Source organism: Tarenaya hassleriana, unplaced genomic scaffold (assembly GCF_000463585.1).
Source record: "Tarenaya hassleriana unplaced genomic scaffold, ASM46358v1 Cleome45, whole genome shotgun sequence".
NCBI lineage: Eukaryota > Viridiplantae > Streptophyta > Magnoliopsida > Brassicales > Cleomaceae > Tarenaya > Tarenaya hassleriana.
In genome coordinates, this window is record NW_010967219.1 from 848,355 (window position 1) to 871,338 (window position 22,984).

The following is a 22,984-nucleotide window of genomic DNA, read 5'->3' on the forward strand; positions in this document are numbered from 1 at the left end:
AGAGAGAGAGAGAGAGAGAGAGTAAATGGTGAGGAAATGAGTTCCATGAGGCAAAGCATCTTGATGGCCTTAACTGTGACAGTGAACAAATACGCTTCTTCCAACGTTCAAGCCGTTCGTAGAAACGATTCCAAAGCTGGTTCGGTAACCGCAAACGCAAACGCGGATTTTGGACCGCAAAGGCGGAATTTCCTCCTCTCTTCTTCGTTTCTCGCAGCCGTTAACGCACGCGACCAGCTCCTCCAAAGTATGTATAACGTCGCCAACGCAATCGCGTTTTCTTTCTCTTTTATTTTTATTGTTCTTAAGTGTGTTGTTCAATTCAATTGTGTGGTTGTTTTGTAGAATATCTGAAGAAGTCTGATGAGAACAAAGCCAAGAATGACAAAGAGGTACCTAACTCATTTTATTTATGTATAATATATATATATATATATATATATATATATATATATATATATGAAAAGGAAACAATTAATTAATGTTTCTTTTATGAAAGTTTTCTTTGTGTTTGACTTACATTTCAATAGTTGTCTTCAATTCTACCTTTAATTTGCATGGGGCATTATCAAAAATACATTTAATTTGTTATATCTACTTCAAGCCCTACCCTTGTGACCATGTGATCAATGTGACCGAAATATAGTGTGGTCACATATTGATCACATTGTTAATAACGTTAAATTTATGATGTTTTAATCAAATGATTAGTAAGATATACAAGGTATGAACATAATGAATTAGTGTGATCACCATAAATTTAACGTTATAATCGATAAAAATCAAAATGTGACCATACTATATTTCGGTCACATTGGTCACATGTGACCAGGATAGGCCTTGAAGTAGAAATCGTAAATTAAGGGTATTTTTGATATAATGCCAATTTGCATCGTACTGAGAATAAAATATGATTGAATATTTTGCCAATTTTGGGTTACACTTATATTTAGGTTTTTATTACGTTTGTGTTCCTATTTGGGTTTATACTATTGGGTATTGTATCGGTTTTCAGTTTATTTAGAATTTGGTTTGGATTCACTTTTGTGTGTTAAAAATAATCATTTTCTAAAAAAAATCATTTGATTTGTTCGATTATTTTTATATACAATTTAATTTTTAATTCGTTTTGATTGATTTTATTATAGAAAATTATGTGAATAATATTTTAAAATCGGAACCAATTTAGCAAATTATATATGACATCCCGGGTATCAATTAAGATAGAGAGTAATCGTCTGTGCGAAATGACACAAATAAGGAGCGGTTTCTGTTATACTTATAGGTAGGAAAGACACAGGTATGAATCAAACGCACCGAAATAAAAGAGATTCGAGTGATGTGTAGGTATGAAATTATATAGTAAAAAATAATTTAAAAGAATAGATTTAACTACTCATACGAACAAAATTCATCTACGTTGTCGGTTATCTATCTCGAGAGAACTTCAAAATTAAATATACTTACTTTGGAATAGTCTTAAAATGAGAGACTGGTATAGAGTTTCATACCTAAATAGCCTTCAGATACTTCTCATTACGGTGCATTCGATTCGTCCCCCTATCTCTCCTACCTAGAAATCTGCCACAACCGCTCGTGATCACTCTCCGCTTTTTCGATATCCGGTATATCACATATATTCTCTATTTCGACATTTAGAAAGCACATTCCGTATACCGGTATGCGTTATTTTCGAGGTTTATAAAAAAGCATTATATATAGTGATTGAAGAGGGTGTTTATAAGAATTTAGTCTTTTTTTATCATGGTTTTTCTATCCTACAGAAGTTTTTCATTTTTAAAGAGTCGGTCTAACTAATATTTGACGTATAATCACTAAATGTCCAATGATATATGTTCCTTCATAGTGAAGGAGCTCGTCTACTAAGCCTATCCTATAACTACACATGTACAAAGACTTGTAATATAATTAAAGAAACACTACATATTACATCACTCTTCTGATCTGATATTTGATCAGAATATTTTTCTATTTTTCATCTTATTTACTCTTTTACTTTTAACATGACCCACATTATATGGGCGTATTTTCATTCCATACCAATGTTTAATTATATATATAATTTGTTTTTCATAACAAGCTTTTGAAAAATAATTCTTGCATCAATGGATTATCTCTTAAAAAGCCGTATATTTAATACGTCAAATATGATATTGTCGATAACGCAAATTCAGCTTTATTATACATTTTCTATAAACTTCTAATAATGTTTTGATATAAAAAAAAGGTTCATATTTTCATTTATTTGTTTTGATTGGAGCAGAGGCTGGAGAGTTACTACAAAAGGAATTACAAAGACTACTTTGAGTTCGTAGAAGGATCTATAAAAGGAAAGAGGGAAGAAGAGCTCACCCAGTCAGAGAAAAGCATCCTTGATTGGCTCAAATCCAACAAATGATTCTTAACTTGTAATTTCTCTATATATTTTTATTTTGTTTTTTGTTTATAGATTCAAACACCCACGTATAATTATCAAAATATTCTTGGTATTTTCACTTTGCAGTTGAGAAGCTATGTGTTGACATTTTCGTTTGGAAAGTGATGTTTCCCCTATGTTTCTTCTTATAAAATAATCATCTTTTAAAAAAAAAACATATGCTAAAAATGATGTTTTTTCATTTTTTTTCTCTTTCTTTATTTTTTCATATTTAATTTCCCTTCTGCACTGTTCTCTTTTAGTTTTTGCCCTTAACATCTCGAATACTACTTGAGTGCAAAATTCAACCAAGATGGTAAGAAAACTCAGTCGATATTTCGACCGAAGACACGTTTCAAATTTTTTAAGAGTAATCTCTTCCTTCTTTCTTTTTATGTTTAGAGGAACGCTTAACATTCTTCCAAGTCTGTGAGAATCTGTCAAGAATGGACGAAATTATCACTATCCATTTTCATTTGTGTTGTACAAATTTACTGAAAGATCCTTTGCAATTTATAGAATTACTTTATAACCGATTTTGGTTGATATAACCGATTTTGAATCAACCATCTTGTAAGTATTAAAATTCAAAAAACTTTTCACCAGAGGCATCCTCGGAAATGTAATTTTTCTTTTGATTGTTTGTGATGCCTCGGAAATATAATTTTCCTTTTGATTGTTTGTGTTTTTTATGTTCAAATACGTATCTATTCATCAACAACAGCAAAAAAGTGAAAAAACATGGATTTTAGGACATTACGGATGAAACAATTACATTCGAAATTGTTTCGAAGAAGAACACGAAAGTTTGGAAGAGACAAAACTTTCAAACATTACGGACGAAACTATATTTTGATATTTATTATTTTTTTTTCATTATTTTAAAATTCAGTTCAAATAAATTTGATTTAAAAAGAAATCCATATTCAATTCAGACATATAATTATATATCATTGGGTTTGATTAGCTTAAATTTTACATGCTCTCAAACCATAATGACTATTTATCCATAGTTTAGATGATATACACTGCGTCCACTAGGAGACAAAATCTCCTGCTCATATTTCTGCCACATTGAGTTCAAAGCTAATGTAAAAGATAACTTCACTTGTCAAACCCTCGAAAATGATATCGAATTATCTATCAAACACGTTTCTCATACATATTTATTAGGTTCTCATAAGTGTCCCACATTGGAAAATGAGAGGGATTTGGGTCAATATATAAGTAAGGATCAAACCTCCACTCTTAAGCTAGCTTTTGTAGTGGAGTTAGGGCCTAAACCTTATTAATTGGTATCAGAGCCTAACTCTCTACTTTCCGGTGGGCCTTTGACGGGCCGTTCTCCTGCGGACATGCGGTCGACTCGGTGGTTGTGGGATGGTCGGGAGAGGAACGGTCAGGAGATGAACGATCAGGAGAGGAACGGTCGGGGATGAACCGAGAAGCCGCCAGTGATCGAGAAGCCGCCATCGACCAAGAAGCCGCCAACGACCAGATTTGCCCCAACGTCGTGGACGTCGCTGCCTAAAGGGGGCGGTATTGATAAGTGTCCCACATTGGAAAATGAGAGAGATTTGAGCCAATATATAAGTAAGGGTCAAACCTCCACTCTTAAGCTAGCTTTTGTGGTGGAGTTAGGGCCTAAACCTTATTAATCATAGGAATATATCGGTCTATACGGATTCTGAATAAGTCTAAGTTTTGAAGTTGAAAAAGAAGAGTCTAAGGATAAACATCAAGCACATTGTCCTTTTAACAATCTTGCTTGGATTTATCTTTTCTCAAATCGCGGTGAGAATCAGATCACTGTTTTTTTATTTTTTTTCGGATTTGTTCTCCTCTTTACACGACTCTTTTTTCTTTTTATCTTTAATATCTCGAACACTACCTGAGTGGACGATTTAACCAAGATGGTAAGAAAACTTAGTCGATGTCTCGACCGAAGATGCAATCCCAATTCTTCAAGAGTAATCTCTTCTTTTTTATGTTTAAGGTAACGCTTAACATTCTTCTAAATCGGTGGAAGTTTATCAACAATGGACGAAACCATCACCATCCATTTTCATTTTGTGTTGTGCAAATTTACTGAAAATCCTTTATAGTTCATAAAATTGCTTTATGAACAATTTAGAATAGACCATCTTGTAAGTATTAAAATTATTTACAAGAAACTTTTTACTAGATGCATCTCTGGACCTCAGACATGTATTTTACCTCTTGATTGTTTGTGTGTGATATTTAAATGGATATCTATTCATAAACGATAGCAAAAGAGTGGGAAAACATAGATTATAGAGCATTACGGACAAAACGAAACGGCTACATTCGAAATTGTTTCGGAGGAAGAACACGAAAGTTCATAAGAGAAAACTTTCGGGCATTACAGGCGAAAATTATTTTAAAATTCAGTTAAAATAAATTTGATTTAAAAATAAATTCATATTCAATTCAGACATATAATTATATATCATTTGGTTTGATTAGCTTAAATTTTACATGCTCTCAAACCGTAATGGCTATTATCCATAGTTCAGATGACATTACACTGCGTCCACTAGGAGACAAAATCTCCTACTCTTCTGTCACATTGAGTTCAAAGCTAATGTAAAAGATAACTTCACTTGTCAAACTCCCATATGACTCCTCCATCCTCTGAAACATCCACGCAAAAAAACAAAAAATAAAAACACTCATTAGTCATTTATAACACACGAACAAGCATACGACAATGTTCATATTTCAAACCACTCATTAGCACAACTACATCTATATAAACACACATACAAGTGTACAACAATGTTCATATTCCAAGAAACAAACAAGAGCAGTTTGTATGATCATTGACATGTATGGATTCTCCTAGTTCTCTTGTGTTTTTTGAGTTCAAACACAGAGCAAGTAAAGTGCTCAAGCTTCTGTGACTGTGAGTTTTCACTATTACCAGCGTTTGGCTTTAGCCCCGAAAAGAGAAAAATACGATAATAATCAGCAACCTCCACGGTTTACAGATCAGTGTCCCATATACGGGTGCTTGTGTATCCGAGATCCGAATAATGAAATATCAACACAGATCCTAAAAGCTGAAATCAATGTCAGAATGCTTTCCTTGCAGATTACCTCGATCATAAGTTTCTAGCTATGATGTTATGAGCGCTAAAACAAAAAGATGGAATGAAATGAGAATCGGGAAATTACCCTTGACTTTCTTGTTGATCCAAACCTCAACAAGCATTCCAGCACCGATGCCGCCGAGGATGCAGGATCCATAGAAAGCAATGGCAGAAGGCCAAGACCTTCGTGGGAGGAAATAATAGTCGGGAATTTGCCTAATCTTCTTTGGAAGCCGTTTTTTCACGATGGGTTTTGCACCGGCGCTTGGGTCCTTTTGCAGCTCTGTTCCAACAGCCTTCCAATCAACTCCTTTGAATGGGTCTCTAGGCCCTTCGCTACCCATTGTTCTACACAACAATCAACAATGGAGAAAGTTCAAATGAGAACCCAAACTGAAAATATTGAGAAATATTGATTCTTCTATGGCTTGATTTGTGGATTAGCATACAGAAAATCAGGACTCATTCAATACAGTTTGAGTTTCTCTCTCCCTACGGCATATTAAAGCTCTAATAGGAACAATTAACCCCAAACAAAGCCATAGTAGTCTACAAAGCAACTCAAGAACCAATAACCTGAGATTGTAAGTACATAAGAGACAAAATGAGACAGAAGAAACACAATAGCCCAGGAAAACGTTCTCAATTCCTCAGCAAAAGTTGAAATTTTGATTCTAAATAAATACATAACTTTTTTTTTGTCACTAATCTTATGCTGCATCAGTTTATGATCACTACACTGTATTATGCAAGTGGGTTCCTTCCACACTGCAAAATGGCACCCATGAAAAAGCAAAACCCAAGTGCAAACTATCAGAACAAGATGATGGAATCCATGGAAAAGTAAACTATCATCCGAAATTCAGCAGAACCGCTATTATGAAGTGAATATTAGTCAGAATTCTAATATTCTAAACACCTGGAAGGCGGAACAGAAATCAATCTTCTAAACTCACAAAAGCAGAGAACAAGGAAAAAGCCAGGTCCAGAAAGCAAAACTTACAGATCCATGTCTCAAAAAAAAAACTCCAAGGCAAGTTTCAAATTCGATATAATTTGTGTTGAGGAAGTGTAACAAAACCCAGATCACATTCACAAGGATGAACCGTCAAATCAGAGATTCCAGCGCGAAACAAATTAACAACGTGGATCACCCATGACCAAAAACACAAAATCAAAACGTAACCGGAGAGAGAGAGAGAGAGATGGAGAGGGTACCATGCGGCGGCGGAGTGGAGCGGACGATAGGTTGTGAGAGGGAGAACTCAGAATTTGATGCGTTTGGCTTCTCCCTGTAATTCTGCCAAAACATAAGGGTATTTGAGTCATCGCGGTCAAAACGCAGCGTTTTGCTCTCTTGACATGGATTGATTAGACATGGGAACCTGGGAGTATTTTTGGAATTGTTGGCGCCAAGAGAAGAGGACTTCAGATCTTCACCGAGAAGGAGAGGTAAGAGATTTCGAATCTTTCCCATTTCGCGCAATTTGTTTGAATCTCGTACGAAATCGTTTCTATTTTTTGCTTATGTAATCCCAATTCAGATTTCTTTGCTCGATGCGAGATATCTTCGGCTGGTTTCTAGGGTTTTTAGAAATTGCATTGTGCAGAATCGGAACATTTCTGGTACTTTTTTCCTCCTTAAAAGTGATTTCATGCTCAGGAAATTTGTGCAATTCGTATATAAAGCATATTTTCCGATGCATGAGCGTATAAAATAGGCCATTGAGGTGAGGGATGGATAAGGGTACTGAAAATGAAAAGAAACGGATGTTTGTGTGAAATTTTAGATAGCAATGCATCCAAAAATATGGATGATTAGGTTTTTAGGTTCCAAAGGCGGAAATATTTTGGGGCCTGTTTGACGATTTCCTTCGAAGATATTCGTTTGATGCTCTGTGTCAATTATGCTCATCGTGTAAATCTATGATGCCTGTCTCTTTCTTGTTGACTAGATAAGTTGGCTTCAGAATTGTGGACCTAACAGATGTAGGGCATTATATGAAACCGTGTTTTAGTTTGCCCTTTCTCCGTCTTATTAGTCATGTCTCTTGAATACTCAAAGGCTGTCACTTTAGCAGCCGTGTGGGATAAAAAGTACATATTTTGTGGGATTACTGTTACCATTACTGCCCCCAAGTGGATTTCAGTGTTAATTATTGATTTCACTTATTCATGGACCGTTTCCTTTCAACTACAACAATACAGTTAAGGGGTGATCTTGGTAACTGACAGCACTAATACTGCTTTTGGATTATCTTAGTTGATGTCAGATAAGAATACGCATTCATCCCATGTAGTGATGATTTTTTGTAGTGTTCTGATGTTGGAGTTTGCTTGATGATTTCCTTCATTTCTATTCGGCAGATGCTTTGTGTCAAAAATCCAACTATCCCTTGGTGTGTTCCTGTGTTACTTGTGCTTATCATTTTAAGTCTTTGATCCCATCTCTCTCTCTCTTGGTGACAATATAAGTTGGCTTCAATGTGGACCTATGAGATATAGGGCATTGGGCGAAACCATGTTTCTAATTTATCCTCTCTTCTTCTAATTAATCACGTCTCTCAAATACTCCAAGGCTGTCTCTTTTGCTGCCGTTGTGGAATAAAATGTTACTGCTTCCTCAGTGGAATTCTAGAGTTAATGATGTTCATGGGTCACTTGGACTGCAATAATGCAGTTAAAAATGAGTTTATTTATTGAGAGCGCGAATGCTGTTGTTGGATTATCTTTGTTAGTGGTCTCCTTTTTTCATTTGTTTCGTGTGATTGGTATTTATTGAAAACCACCACTTTTTAGTATAATTTGATTTGACTATATGGTGGATTCATGCTCAGATCCCATCTCGCTTTATGCCATTTGTTGGTGAGAGTATCTTCTCCAAGCTGTTACTTATATCTCTCTCAATCTAAGGTTCATTCTCATTTTGGTGGATTATAGTAATCCAGCTTTCAAAATTTGTGGGGTCATGACCGTTTGTTTCTTTGAGGCTTCGTGTTGTCACATTTTCGTTTGCTGTGATCATCATCACGATTTATGGCTAAATTGGACTAAATTTTCAATCCTGGAAAAGAAACAAGAAGGGTTTCCAATTTTTTGGACGATCAATTATCATGTATGATAATTTTCTGGAATAAACTTTCAATCCTGGAAAAGAAACAAGAAGGGTTTTCAATTTCCTTCATATTATATTGTATTCACATTTATGATAATTGTATAAAATGGGAGGGTAGTGGAAGAACATGATATTCTTAATACTGAGATGGTTGCTTTTTAGTTGACCAAGCTTATTGGCCGCCCCCACTGAACTGGTTGATATTCAGTGATTTGCATTTTCAGCTTCCTCTGCATGGAATTTTGAATTGTTTATAATTTTGTTTGCTCACGTGAGTATGAGTTCTTGTGTGTCTTTAAAATTATTGTTTTGTTTTCTACCAGTTAGACTGTAAATTGTGAAAACATTTAGTAGTTAAAGAACGAAGAAAGCAACAATTTATAAACTTTACAACTTTACATGGGAAATGCTATTCTTGTTCTGGACAATAGACCGCTTGCGACCTTGACTAATTGTGAATAAGTAGCTGTGCATCTATGTAGGGTTTAGAAACATAAATTCTATTAATCTGCTAACTAATTCACCTAAAACCATGTATCAACCTTTCTGGTTCTAGTGGTGTTATTTGCACAATGCTGTCTTGTGGTGGTTGAGAAGATTCTGATGAGCTAGCCTGGCTACAGCCTGCTATCTTTTGGCAAGTCTCGATGAGGCAGTGCCTGCACGTCGGACAGGATGAGTGTGAGCCGAGCCATTTGTCTATACACCGGACATGGAATCCATGATTGCACTTAGGCAATAGCTTCACTCGCTCCCGTGGTGCGAATTCCGACAGACATATTGCGCACTCAGTGTCTAGGCCAGGCAGTTTCAATTCAGTAGAGTAATTTACTGTCTGGAAACTCTTCAAGGCTTTTCGTTTGACTCCTGTGTTGGCCAAGCGAACTGCCTGGTTGCCACTAGCTTCAGATGATACTAAATTGGAGCACCTCAATGCACATTTTATGATGGAATTCAATCCGAGTGAACAAACTAGGGCACATAAGAGAACTGATAGGACCATAACAACATTGGCATCAAAGCTGTTATCACCTGTATATGCTTCATGAGCGTTTACAGGAGACGGTGGTGCTGAGGTTGGGGGCTGATAAAGTGTTTGGAGTAGTAATCTTCTTGGGTAAGAACTTCCAATGATATCTTGGAAGAGCAGAGCTTGTTGAGTAGTGGAAGCAGAGGTGGAAGTAGACATGTTAATCTAGTTTCAAGAGCTAGACAGATAGATCTCTTAGGTTTTTGTGGGAGGTGATATATATAGAGCAAAGGTAAAGGTTTGAATTTAGCTTTCTGAGATTTATAGGGAAATAATTTTTTATTTGATTTTTCTGATTTATGGTTGGAGGAATATGCTTGAGAGATTAAGCCCATAGTATGGTCTTTTAGTGTCTTATTTTTATTCAAGTGTTTGCATTTGTATGGATTCTCCACTGAACTTGTACAATTTTTGTGTGCTTTCTTATCAAGATGGACCCATCACACCATTTGCTGCAGTGGCAATGCCACGTGGTGTTTGGCTTTAACAAATCAAATCTCCCAGAATTGCTCCCAGGGACCCATAAGCTTTTAGCTGCAGCAGCCATGAACCTTCCTAATCTTTGATGTAGCTTTCAGATAATACAATCGCTTGTCTTGGCTCATTCTAATGGCGTCTTTCTCCTCCTTCTTAGACATTAGGATCTCTATTTCCCTTTCGAAGATTTTGTCCGTGTGGAAAAGCTATGCAAATATGAAGCTTTCTTGAATCAGACTCAGTTTAAGGCTTTAAGCTATTGCACTTAGATTGAGACCATGAAATGAAAGTCATCCATAGAGACTTTTTCATCAATATGATTTTCTGTTATTTGAACAAGGAGTAATTATGTGGATAGGAATTGCTCACATCCTGTTGGACTTGGAACTCAAATTCTAGACCTAATGATTCAGATGACGCTAAACTATTGGTGTTTAGCCATGAAAACAACCTGTATGGATATCCTTTTGGGCTTCTTGATTAGTTATACTCAGCAATATCAAGGGATTTTTGCTTGATAGGAGCTTCTGTGACATTGTTTTGCCTCGTAGGAAGTGTTTTTGGTAGGAAAGGAGCTTTCTTGATTTTGCATCTTACCGTGGGAAATTTTCGTATCCCTTTGGGGGTTGACATTTGATTGTATTAAATCTATTCATCGCCCCTTATTTGGACCCTGAAATGGAGGCGTACGGATGATACTCCATTAATTAATTCCCTCTTATGTTTAGGGAACAGAAATTGTCCGTCGAGCAGCCCAAAAGGGCACACCTCCGTGCAATCATTATCCAATAAATATCACTCCCATAGCATAGTGTCCAGCTACTGCGCCTTTTCCTGAATAGTTTTGCTCTCTTTTTCTTCACATGCATCTGTTTTAAAAATCATAGCTAAAGTTACCGGTCCCAAGAGAAAAACCCTTCTTTTGTTTGCTTTACGCGATATCATCTTTTATTGCTTGCAAATTGCATAGGGAAATCTACGTGAATCTAGTATCAAACGTTTTTCTTGTGGCTCTAAATTAAAGTGAGATTCTTTGAAAGGAAATACCAAAGAATATATTGTATTGATCATTAACAGGATATTTATTAGATGTGAAAAATGGTTATTATAGAATTGGCTTCGGAGAGATTATGTGTAGGGGGTGTAAAGTTGAGATTGTAAAGCAGGGTATTCCTCTTTTTTATCCCTTCGTATCGGTCTCATTCTGAAAAATTATATATTAGCGGTAGGCTAATTCAAAATGGTTTTGTTGTTTCTTTTGCTTGTGCCACTAGGTGCCATTTAACTGGTAAGAACAAGAAGTGGTCTGTTTTTTTTATCCCTTTGGCCAAAGTGGTAGACTTTTCTTTTCTTGATTGGATTTATGTTCATGCCTACATTTGCAGGAGGAATGATAAGGTTCATGGTGACTGATGAAGTTAGGAGGACAAAATATAAGTTTTATCTATTTTATTTGGTATCATAGCAAATTGTTGGCTAGAGCACCTAGGTTATATGCTATAATACTCTCTTTTTTCATAAAAAGGCATAACATCTGATGCGCGTGTATTCTTTTATTGGAAATCTTGATTTCTGTTGTCCCCTTGGGTTTTGATTATTCCTTTCATGATTAATATGTGAAGAGATGCGAGTGAGAAACATCTGTCAAAGTCAAGGAGCCTAGACGAAATTTACTTTGAAATTGTTACCAAACAGGTCAGTAAAAGGAATATAAATCTTTCTATAATGACCCTTATAAGTTATAATCACTGCATGTGAAATAAGTCGATTAGGTGAGAGTAGGAAATCCTTAGAAACGCCCACCTAAGATCTTTGATGGATGCATTTATCATGTGGAAATGATTTGTCCTCATCCAATGTGTTTAAGAGCTATGACAAGAGTTACAGTTCTTGAGCTAGATATTGGAAATACAGAGCTTTCTGTGTATCGTATTCTTTGTCTGATTACCAATTTAGTTTTAATACTCAAATCTCGTTATTGGTTTATCTGAATTGTTTGTGTCAAAATGATGAATCTTGCTGAATGTATAAGTGGAATATTTGTTAGGGCTAGGCGCGGTGGGTACCCGGATTTTTTAGGGTACCCAGTTTCAGTCTCAATCTCGTCGGGTTATTGGACGGTAATGTTTCGCACTCAGTCTCACGAGATTTGGGTACCTGCGATTCGGATACCGTGACACAATATCAAATACCCGCAAAACTCGAACATGTTAATATTAAATCAAAAAATTTGAAATAGGTCCTATATAATCGAATGATAAAAATATTTCATGTCAAAATCATACAAAATTGATCTAACATCATCCAAAATATATAAATTTGAAACTGAATTTACAAAAATCAACAAATCATCAACTAAATTTTCAAATAAAATACACAATATTTTGGCAAATAAATATAAAAATAAGGATATTTTTATAAATGTATAAATTAGTCGGGTACCTGCTAGATAACCCGTCACAAAATACCAAAATCCGAACCCTAAACTTGGATTTCTTTTCTTATAAAACCCGACATCAATCTCATTATCTCGTGAATAGTTAAATTCGGATACCCGCGGATCTCATGTTAAAAGGCCCACCCCTAATATTTGTTGGTCTTCCCTACTAATGCATCAGGGTTTTTTTTCCTGGTTATGCAGAGAACTTAGTTATGTGCTTGAATGAATTGGCACAGCCTATTGTCTCCAGCTCTTTTCCCCTACAACAGTATACCGACAAATAGTTCCCCCCTTTTTTATTGAGCACATTGTCGAATCGTTTTTCTGCTAATTTATTTAATATTTTTTCCAAAAAAGTGAGATATGATTGAAGTTTTTTTTTTTTTTTTGTTCCAACAAGAAGACTTTGCATAAAGCACTAAGCTAGTAATTTTAAACATTATCCCCCATAGCTCCCATTGGATGTCCCTTTGTGCCCGTAGTGCTTCTGTATCTACACAGCATTGTTATAATGTTAACCATAGAAAGATTAAGTGCGTTTATTTTTCTTTAATTTTTTCATTGTGTGGTTAGGGAAAAAAGTTTATATAATATTTATACAATACAACATTAGTTTGTTCCTTTTACAGTAACTGTGGTACTCAGATGCAGTTGTCAGCCGACATCCAAGAACCGATCCAGTCTTTGACTCTAGTCAGAACAGTTCTAGTTGGGCAATTTTAGTTCAACCGCTGACCATTTGCTATTACAGTCGAGGCTTTGGATAAGTTTAAAATGCAAAATTTAGTTCAACTTCTTCTGCTGGGATTAGATTAGATTAGACTAGATAGAGTCTGATACCATAGGATTCATGTGGATATTACTGCCTGTTAATCACATTCTTCAGTGATAAACCAATTGCTTTTCTCTTCAGTGTACACCCTCAATACTATGCTCTTACTCGCCCCTCTAGTAAAACAATAATTCTTCTTAGCACTTTAAATCACATCCAATCAGAAGTACTTAGGATCTTATTTTGGACCCCTTTGTTTATGAGATCTCTGTTTGCTTTTGAGCTGCAAGATCTCAGGATCTATTTGTGACATGCTGAAAACTAGGTTCAACATGTGGCTCTTAACTATCATGTATTTAGTAATGTAATCCTATGGTTTATGGACTCCAGCCTGTCGAGCTGGTTTCGGACAACATCGTAATGACTTTGTTATCCCGGATTTCGAATTAGATATTGAAAGAAGCTGTGAAAAGGCTATTAAGGTTGGCTATTTGCGCTTTTGTTTATGTTATCGTTTAGTCTTTTGTATTACCAGGACACAGCACCACGTAGATTTGATCTTTTAGCATAGATCTCTCTCATTTCTGTTTATCACAGTACCCCATGTACGTGCACTAGATTTGTACTCTCAGTTGCAAAATTGAGTGTGTGAAAGCAAGCATGATAGAGGAAGATCCTCCTTGGAACTTCGTCTACAGCGATAAATGTTCTAGAAACATCATTCCTCCGACCCTGAACCCAACCAATTGAGTAATCGGCGGGTTTGTCATGTAACTAAGAAATTAACCTTGCTATTCTTGAATGCCAATGGAACAAGCAGTCCTTATCAGACTACTTTTGGAAGTGCCGTGATATACATCTTTGAATTAATCTAATCTTTGTTATAGGCCATTGCCATGTCGCCTTTTTACAACCATTATCTATGCATTGTTTTCTTTCGTAGACGCAAGAAATGGCGAAGAATTTCTGACCTACATGTTGAGAGATTGTATGTTCCCATAAATCAAGTCTACCATCTTATGACCATTGGGCAACAAAACTCAGTTCCCTTCATGGATTGGTGTTGTCCTGTACGAGGAATGTGATGCCCCCTGGAGGACGAATCTTTTAACTCTGTTTATGAATCATTAACATCATTGGCATTAACCACATTAACACTATCCTATTTGCTTTTTGTGTGTGGGTGAGGCTGATGATCACTAATCAAGAAACTACTTAATTGCCACATGAAGAGGGTTTATGATTGCCATGGAGTAGGATATGCTCCAAGTGTTTATAGAAACTAGATAGTAACATAATCAACAGTACTAGTTTTTCATCGTCCCTAGTCTTCATGTCAAGGTCCTCTAAGTGAACAAGTACTGGATTAAACTCATTCCGGGTAATATTTAATTGGAGCTCTTTGATGAAACACTGAGCGACCAAAGACAACCTCTTTGGGCATTGCTCGCGGTTTCAACTACCTCGTTGTATACAGTAACTTCAAATGCAACCATAGTTAGTGCATGAACTTGCACAAGATCTCAAATCTTTATACATCATTGGACTGGAGAAAGCACCTTCTTACCAACTTGCTCTCGGCTCATCAGTCAATGCTATCAGGTATCTTTGACTTTTTCCCCAATGTTTCAAAAGCAGTGGTAGGTTCTACTTGCTGATTGTGACATATTAATATGGATAGTACTGTTGTATGACAAGTATCCAATGGTTTCGATTCTCGGTATGCGATGATGTCGATTCTAGGTGAACCTTGGGTTTAAGCCTGTAATACTGAAATTCACATTCCATTTGAAAACTTTGAAGAATAGAAGTATGATGAAATTATGAGATACTTGTGAAAGGTAAGATGCATTGTCTATGTACACTTGTGTTTTTTTTCTTCGAGGAAAGTAACAAGGAACAACAAATAATTTTCTCGGGTATCCATGATTCTTGGTTTTAGAATCCTCCTACGGCTAGGGACATGAAATTGTGTTTGAGACTGAAAAATCTCCAATCTTGATGGAGCAACAACTCTAATCTAAATTCCTGGGCAACACTTTCTTTTTAGCTGCTTCCTCTGTAAGAGTTCATCCTTCCTTCAGGCTCCAGAGGAGCAATATTAACAATCATGTTTTCAGGTGGTGTGATTGTTGTTGGCGCCGATTCCTGATGATCAGTTTGGTTGCAGTCTCCTAAGATCTTTTGGCATGTCTCAACCAGAGAGTGTCTGCATTTTGGACAAGACAAATGCAGCTTAAGCCACTTGTCAATGCAGCGGACGTGGAATCCATGGTTGCACTTGGGTAGCAGCCTAAGATGTTCTCCATTGACAAAATCTGACAAACATATCGCACACTCGTCTCCGAGCCCGGAGAGATTCATCTCAGGTGAGTAACTGACCACCGGAAACATCCTGAGAACTTTCTGCTTGATCCCTGTGTTTGATGTCGAAGGACTTGAAGTTGAAATGGGATCCGAGATCATGAAACTCGAAGACCGTCTCAACGCGCAACGAATGATGTAATGCAACCCTAATGAGCATATGATGCCACAGATGAGGACCGAGAGAAGCATGAGAGCATTTCCACTGAGGTTGTTGCTTTCGGTTTCAGGAGGAGACGGCGTGAGTTCAAGGAGGGATTGTTGAGGGTTCGGGTTAAATGGGTTGTGGAGAAGCAGCTTTCTTGAGACAAAACCGCTCAGGTTGTCTTCTTGGAAGACATTAGATGAAGGTAAGTGAGTTTCAGACATTTCTGAAGGCTTTTGCTTTGGGTTTCTTTTGCTTATTTGCTTTGGTTTGGAGAATTCTTGAGTCTCTGTGTGCTCTGCTATATATATATATATATAGTTTGATACAGATAAAGATTACAAATTGTTGTTTTGGGAAAATAAAATAAAAATAAAAAGAAAATAATGGGGATTTGAGACTGGGACCAGGAATGGGCTTATCCATTTCATGTGCCCAAGTGCAGATCTTTGCCACTGACCATATCTCTTCCAACTAGAAAATGCTGGGTAGGGACACTAATACCATTACATATTTACATACATGTCCATGGAAAGAATTTTGATATTTGTTTTATATTCTTTATTTGTGGGTCCCTTTTTTTGTCATATGCTCGTTGTGTTGATAAGCCAGGACTTTATTGAATTTTCTGTTGTATGATTTTATTTTCTCAGAGATTCCGTTTCTATCTTCATCTTCTTCTATTTTTAATGTTTGCATAAGATTTGGTGCATGACAAATATTTATATGCTTCTTTCTTCTCTCCTTTTTATGTGTGTTTGTTTGTGTGGCTAATATAATTCACCGCCTTTTTTTATAATAATCCGCCACTTCCTATATGAAAAAAGAAAAACAGTCCAAAAAAGTTACACCTTTTTATCAAAATATGATTTCGGGAAGTCCCCAACTTTGTTTCTTGTAATTTCTGCTATGACTATGAATTGTTTTGTTGTGTTGTGACTCTATAAGCAAAATAATGATTGATTGTATATTGGTTTTAGATCTCAAACATTAGTAGCTTTTGGTTATAACAAATTGACCAAAACTATCAATTATTATGATTTTGAAGTAGTCTTTGTTGAGACATACACATAAGATATGCAAGTGTCAAAAGTAAACATATGATTAAATCATGAATATTGTAAATGGTATGGTATTAAGGTTAGGCGTTTTGAATTTCGGTTCAATTTTGATTTTACTTTGTGTTTGTTTTAAAAAGAATTTATATCTATTGGGTTTTATGTCGGTTTTAGATTGGATTCAAATTTTGTTTGGATTTAATTCAATTTCTGAAAACGAAGTATTTTTTTTGTTTTGCTTTTAGTTTACGTCTTTTATTATAATTCCAGTAGCTTAAGTAGAGAATTATATTCAATATATTTTTATATTATATTAGTCATTCCCATTCAATTTCATTTTCTATACTCTAAAGAAGGCCGCGCCCGTAATATTAATACTTGAAAATGACGTTTTTTTCCATTTTTTTCTATGGGAGGCAAAATGACCTATCTCGTGACTATCATAGAAGGAAAAAGGCTCAAAAGTAAAAAAAAAAATTGTGAACTTCAATTAGTTGCATCTTTTCTCAGTTTCCAAGAATGATTTTGCCTCTAAAACTCTTTAAATTTACAATAAAAAAAAGAACCACAAACAGATTAATGGTTAATAATGATAAATACAGAATTATGAGATCAGATAATTTATTCTTTTTTTAATTGCAATCATTCACCCAACTCATTATTTTCCTCTTTACGGGTAATATATGCAAAAATCTATTAGAGAATCTGAACAACACCAGAGTCTTCATGCATGTGGACCTATTGTATTTTTGTTATATATTTATTTATTTACTTTTGGCAAATACCAAAAAAATGAAAGTGACTTTGGTCTTCTTTTGGCATCTTTGGCTCCATCAACAGCCTTTTACCTTATCTCTCCCTCCATGAAAATCACTCCTAACCTCAATTAATAGTCCCATGTTTTGTTTAGTTGCTTTAAAGCATGTATTAGTTTGATAATTTATGTGTGTATATATATATATATATATGTATAACCGTCTACATAAATTTCATGAAATAAAAAACACAAGTATAAGAGAACTAACGGTATTGCTATTTATAATAGCTCGTTACATCATTTATAATATAGCTTTCAAGATTGTTGGATTTGAATTCTTGAATTTAGATTTTGTCGGAAGGTAAGTTGTCCATCACAATATTTTATTACATTTATTTACAATTTGATATTTCGATTCTCTTTTTGGTTACTATTTTTTTTTAAATCCGAATAATCAGTATATGTTATTATACAAATAAAAAGTTTCAGAGAAATCCAAAATGGTAAACCCTACATCTATTATAGAAATTGTAAAATCAATTTGATTTCCCTAGATTGTAACACGTCATATTTCGATAATTTAATATGCCCGCCTTTTAGATAATAAAAAGGGGGTTCTATAAACTAGTTTTTATACATGAAAGAATAAATGTGTATATATATATATGACTGTTTGGATAGAGATTTGGAGATAGATATCATTAAATATATAGACTAACCCACCAAAAGTAAATAAGTGGGGGATGCTTGTTTTGTTCCCCCTCCTTTTACTTATTTATTAGCTAATTCAGTTATTTATTCATGATTTATGGTAATATTATAAGATATGTTTAACATCTAAATCATCTTTTATGTACTTTTTCGATTACCATTATATACGAGGATGCTATTTTTATTGTCAGATGTGTTAATATATATATATATATTCTATCTAAAATAATTACGTTTTTTTTTCTCAAACCAAATTAATGAACTAACAAAATATAAAAATAAATCAGATAAAATTCAAAAACAAAAATAATTTAGAGGCTAAATATTTTTAAGGAAAATTATACACAAAAAAAATTAAGAAAATAAAATTCGAATTAAATGGAAAGTTTATATAGAAGTTGAATGGTTATGTTTTTTTTCCATGCACACGTTTTCATGTCGTGAAAAAAAAAGGTTACATGGTTTCTTGCAATGGGCTGTGAAAAGGCCCAAAAACAAGCGAATGCTCTTGTAGAGGAAAATGGGCTTCTATAAACCCAATTAGCCTGAAACAGGCAAACCTCTTAGAACATGGAATTACCAAAACAAAAAAAAATACAGAAAATTATATTCACTAACATTATTACTGTATATTTATTTTAATCCTCTTATAACTTAAGTTTATAACTAAAAGTACTTTGTAGGTCCATGAAATAAATTATTTCGACATGAGTAATAGTAAAAAAATAACATATACATTAAATATACCTATGATATATTTGTGAAATGAGAGGTTCATCACGCAAACAGTTATACAAATTGAATTTTTTTTATATGTAGAATAAGAGTTTTTTTAATAAAATTAATATTTTTTTTAAAATTTATAGATTTTATTATTACAATATTTTTCAAAAAATTTAAATAGTCGATAATTTTTTTTTATTAAAATTAATATTTAATGATTTTTTATAACTATTTTAAAAGTAAAAGATTATTTTTATATAAGTTATATAATAACTGAAGTTTCTTTTTATTTAAAATTAACAGCTGTATGATGATTTTTTTAATTTAAAACTTAAATTTTGAAAACTAGAATATTATTATTAATATCAATAACGAGAAACGAAGAAGATATTGTCTTCGACTCTTCGAAGGAAATAAAGGTGAATGGCAATTTTAAAGGTCTCCGAGAGCGAGTAAAGGTTTGGGTAAACTTCAGCAATACCCTTATGCGTCGCACTACTTTCATCGATACACCCCTCAAAATCTAAAATATTTTTTTTATCAGATTCTACACCACATTTTAGGTAAAATGACTTAAATAACCTTATACATAAAATATCTAAAATACCCTTTTTATATTTGAATTTAAAAATATATATATATATTGAAAATATTTTCGTTTTAATTTGTCCACATGACTTTTTAAATTAATTTCGATTTCATCTTCTTTTTTTTCTTGGATAGACACACTTTTCAAAATTTTAAATATATTCGTTCTAATTTGTCTACGTGATTTTTTCAATTAATATGGTGACAATTGTTACAATTATTACTCTTTATTTACAACTTGTTTTTTGTAGCATATACAACTCCTTGTGCTTAGTTTTTTTATGCACAAACTGGATTCAGATTTTGGTTTCGCTGGATTCTCCATCTCGCTCTGCAATAAAACAAATGTATTCAGTTGCATTAGCGACTGGTATACATATTCAATATTATTACGACTAATTCACTTCACATACACTTCTATAATATTTAGTGGCATCTACTACTATCTCAAAGATGACAACTTTGTAATTATAAGTTGCGAATAAGACTAATTAATATACGCACAAAATATTTCGCAATTTTTCAGATAATCTGAACGAATTCGAAAAAAAACTCATCCAAAATACTTACATTCGAAAAAAAAAATCATCCAAAATACTCACATCAACATGAGGAGAAGAACCTTCTGTCATTTTCTTCCGCGGATTTGTTTTTCCGGTCGACCGAGATGTGTCGCTCCGATTTGGACCTTTTCACCCGACGAAGATGAAGATTCCTCTTGATTCTGGGTTTCTTCGCTCCATCTCGCTAGGTTCGCTTCATTTTGCTCGATTTCGCACTCAAAGTTTCGTTTCTCTCTCAACACCTTTATATGTCTTTTGATTTTCGAAAACTGATTCTAAAAAACCCTAACTCCCTCTTTCTTCTTTTTATTTCGGTGCCTTTCTCAAAATTTTAACCTATGCGTGACTGACTTTCATTAAGGATAGAAAAGACTTTTTTAGATTTTTTAAGGGTAAATTTGTAATTTGATAATTACTTATATTTTTGAGGTGTATCGATGATAGACATGCGACAACAGGAGAGGTGTAATCTTGAAGTTTTCCCGGAAGGTTTCTGGTGGCAGAGAAAAAGCTCGAATCAGTCGCTCCACGATTCGGTCCAAGTTCGTCCTCTGATGAAGTTGTTTTAGTCCTCTTACTTATCTCTACGGAAATTCGATTCTTCTTCTTCTTCTCCTTTTTTTTCGGGTTCCAGTTAGGGTTCTTTGAATATTTTCGGGACGAAATTCGAAAGGAAAAAGTTCAAATTTAAATTACACAAAATCCGAAGTGGACTACAAGCTTAAACTCCCTAACAAGCGAGGCCGTGCCGATTTGTGAGGTGATGATGCTGGTTTTTTTTTTCTCTCGTTGATTACTGTTGGTTTGTTATTTCATAATTTGTTTTAATTTTAGGTTTTGATCATCGAGCACTGTATTATTAGTTGATGATGGTTCTGTTTTCTGCTTTGAACTCATTTGAATTCTGGGTTTTGTTATGTTTCTCTTTCCGAGACTTGGGTTTTACTTGAAATTCTGTGAACTTGATCTTATGCTGATTCAGTATGGTCAGAATCAGCTCTCTGAATTCATATTATTTCCATTTGGATCGTTTTTTGAATACTAACAAGTGATTTTCGTGAGGTGATGATGATGATGATGATGATGATGATGATGGTGATGATGATGATGATGAGCTCTTTCACTAATGTTCTTTTGTTACCTTGTGATAATCTGTTCTATCTTCTCTGGGTTTGACCAATCTATTATGTATTATCAGTCAGATGATGATTTTGAGGCTATGGTTCAAATTGCTTGAATACTGGATTTTCTTTATCTTCTTCAAACCTGGGGTTTGCTAGAAATTCTGTGAAATCTATCGTATTGCTGATTCAGTAAGTTCACAATAAGCTCTGCGACTTCGAGTATTTCCCCCCAGGAATCGTTTTTTATATCAGACGAACTTTTGTTTGTTTTGTAGCGAGTGAGTTCCGGTGATCTGCGATTTCAAGTTTCCCCTGACGAGTTCTCTGGTACAAGGAAAAAGATGTCGTCTTCATATAACAGTAATCACTCAGAAGGCGCTAAAGCAGAGCAAATCATAACAGAGTTCTTTGCGAAAAGTCTTCACATAATTCTTGAATCAAGAACTCCTTATATGTCATCAAGGAACTTCAGTGGTGAGCAGATGGTATTGTCCCCATCTTCATCCTCTTCCTCATCCTCGAGTGTGAGGCCTCGGGATAAATGGTTCAATCTAGCTCTCAGGGAATGTCCTGCAGCGCTAGAGAATTTTGATATCTGGCGCCAGAGCAATCTCGATCCTTTGGTGGTTGATGTGGTTTTGGTGCAGAGGCCACTTGATATCGACCCAATTAACTTGTCGGGTAAACAGGAGCTTATGAGGAATTTCTCGGGGAAAGAATTTGGGGTGTGAAAGCAAGAACGAGAAGATCATAGAGAGATGGATAGTGCAGTACGATAATAGGAAGCTTAGGGAATGTGGTGCCAGTAGCAGGAGGTCAAGCAACAATAAGTTGCAATTAATGTACAAGAAAGCAATTCTGCTGCTTAGATCGTTGTTTACAATGGTTAGGCTACTACCCGCTTATAAAATCTTTCGTGATCTCAATTCTTCGGGGCAAATATGCAAGTTTAAGCTTGTCCCTAGGGTTCCTTCAATAGTTGAACCATTTACTCGTAGGGAAGAGGCTGAAATGCAGAAGTTTGCTTTCACCCCAGTGGATACTTCTTGCGGTAGACTTTGCTTGTCGGTGTTATACCGTTCTCTCTCAGATGTCAGTTATGAGCCGGCAACACCTATGTCTCCGACATTTATCCAGGACTATGTGGGAAGTCCCTTGGCTGACCCATTAAAGAGGTTTCCCTCGCTTCCTCTTTCACATGGTTCACCTTCATCTTTACCCTTTTTACGGCGCCATAGTTGGAGTTTCGATCAGTACAAGGCTTCTCCTCCTTCAGTTTCTTTCTCACCATCGCCGACACATTCAGATTCACATGCATTGGTTTCAGATCCTTCTTACCGTCGTACCTTACCTGCCGGTTGCTTGCCTCCCCATCCATCTGAAATACCCACTGGCCATAGGAAGGACAGCTTCAACGATGATTATACTCCTTGCCCGGATTTTTCCTCTTCGTCTTCCCCTTCAGCGCCTATACATATCCCGGGGAGTCACCTGCCAAGAGGTATCACACGTGCTGAAAGCGCTCCTGTCAGGATTCCTGCTATAAGAGAACTAACGGTATTGAGAT

The 22,984-nt window shown here is 35.2% G+C and overlaps 5 protein-coding genes and 2 long non-coding RNA genes across 8 annotated transcripts in view; 3 read left to right on the forward strand and 4 right to left on the reverse strand.

The window, feature by feature from the left end:
• LOC104825387 overlaps positions 1-2,574 on the forward strand; it is a 2,627-nt gene extending 53 nt beyond the window's left edge. Inside the window, exons 2-4 of the mRNA XM_010557714.1 lie at positions 1-247; positions 346-392; positions 2,285-2,574. Coding sequence (XP_010556016.1) covers positions 37-247; positions 346-392; positions 2,285-2,419 — 393 coding nt within the window. The 5' untranslated portion in view covers positions 1-36 and the 3' untranslated portion in view covers positions 2,420-2,574. The remainder of the gene's footprint in view (positions 248-345; positions 393-2,284) is intronic.
• Positions 2,575-4,920: 2,346 nt separating this feature from the next.
• LOC104825391 lies at positions 4,921-6,852 on the reverse strand. 2 transcript variants are annotated; one of them, XM_019203960.1, is made up of 3 exons: positions 6,769-6,852; positions 5,636-5,898; positions 4,921-5,092 (listed from the first exon to the last, which is right to left on the reverse strand). In XM_019203960.1, the coding sequence occupies exons 2-3, from the start codon at positions 5,892-5,894 to the stop codon at positions 5,058-5,060; spliced, it is 294 nt and encodes a 97-aa protein (XP_019059505.1). In that variant the 5' UTR covers positions 5,895-5,898; positions 6,769-6,852; the 3' UTR covers positions 4,921-5,057. The 2 variants fall into 2 exon arrangements, with proteins under 2 accessions (XP_019059505.1, XP_010556019.1); XM_010557717.2 differs by lacking the exon at positions 6,769-6,852 and adding an exon at positions 6,554-6,684.
• A 94-nt stretch (positions 6,853-6,946) lies between these two features.
• Positions 6,947-11,749, forward strand: LOC104825390. The gene is made up of 2 exons (XR_773619.2): positions 6,947-7,002; positions 10,127-11,749. It is a non-coding gene; the product is annotated as an uncharacterized LOC104825390 (long non-coding RNA).
• On the reverse strand, positions 9,020-9,937 carry LOC104825389 (RING-H2 finger protein ATL78). The gene has a single exon (XM_010557716.2). The coding sequence runs from the start codon at positions 9,852-9,854 to the stop codon at positions 9,186-9,188; it is 669 nt and encodes a 222-aa protein (XP_010556018.1). The 5' UTR covers positions 9,855-9,937; the 3' UTR covers positions 9,020-9,185.
• Positions 11,750-15,210: 3,461 nt separating the features above from the next.
• Positions 15,211-16,997, reverse strand: LOC104825388 (RING-H2 finger protein ATL75-like). The gene has a single exon (XM_010557715.1). The coding sequence runs from the start codon at positions 16,115-16,117 to the stop codon at positions 15,431-15,433; it is 687 nt and encodes a 228-aa protein (XP_010556017.1). The 5' UTR covers positions 16,118-16,997; the 3' UTR covers positions 15,211-15,430.
• A 2,943-nt stretch (positions 16,998-19,940) lies between these two features.
• Positions 19,941-20,551, reverse strand: LOC104825392. Its single transcript, XR_773622.1, has 2 exons — positions 20,333-20,551; positions 19,941-20,061 (listed from the first exon to the last, which is right to left on the reverse strand). It is a non-coding gene; the product is annotated as an uncharacterized LOC104825392 (long non-coding RNA).
• A 206-nt stretch (positions 20,552-20,757) lies between these two features.
• The window catches only part of LOC104825393 (autophagy-related protein 13b), a 3,657-nt gene continuing 1,430 nt past the window's right edge, over positions 20,758-22,984 (forward strand). Inside the window, 3 exon segments of the mRNA XM_010557718.1 lie at positions 20,758-21,053; positions 21,693-22,135; positions 22,137-22,952. Of these exon segments, the coding sequence (XP_010556020.1) occupies positions 21,759-22,135; positions 22,137-22,952 (1,193 nt within the window). The 5' untranslated portion in view covers positions 20,758-21,053; positions 21,693-21,758.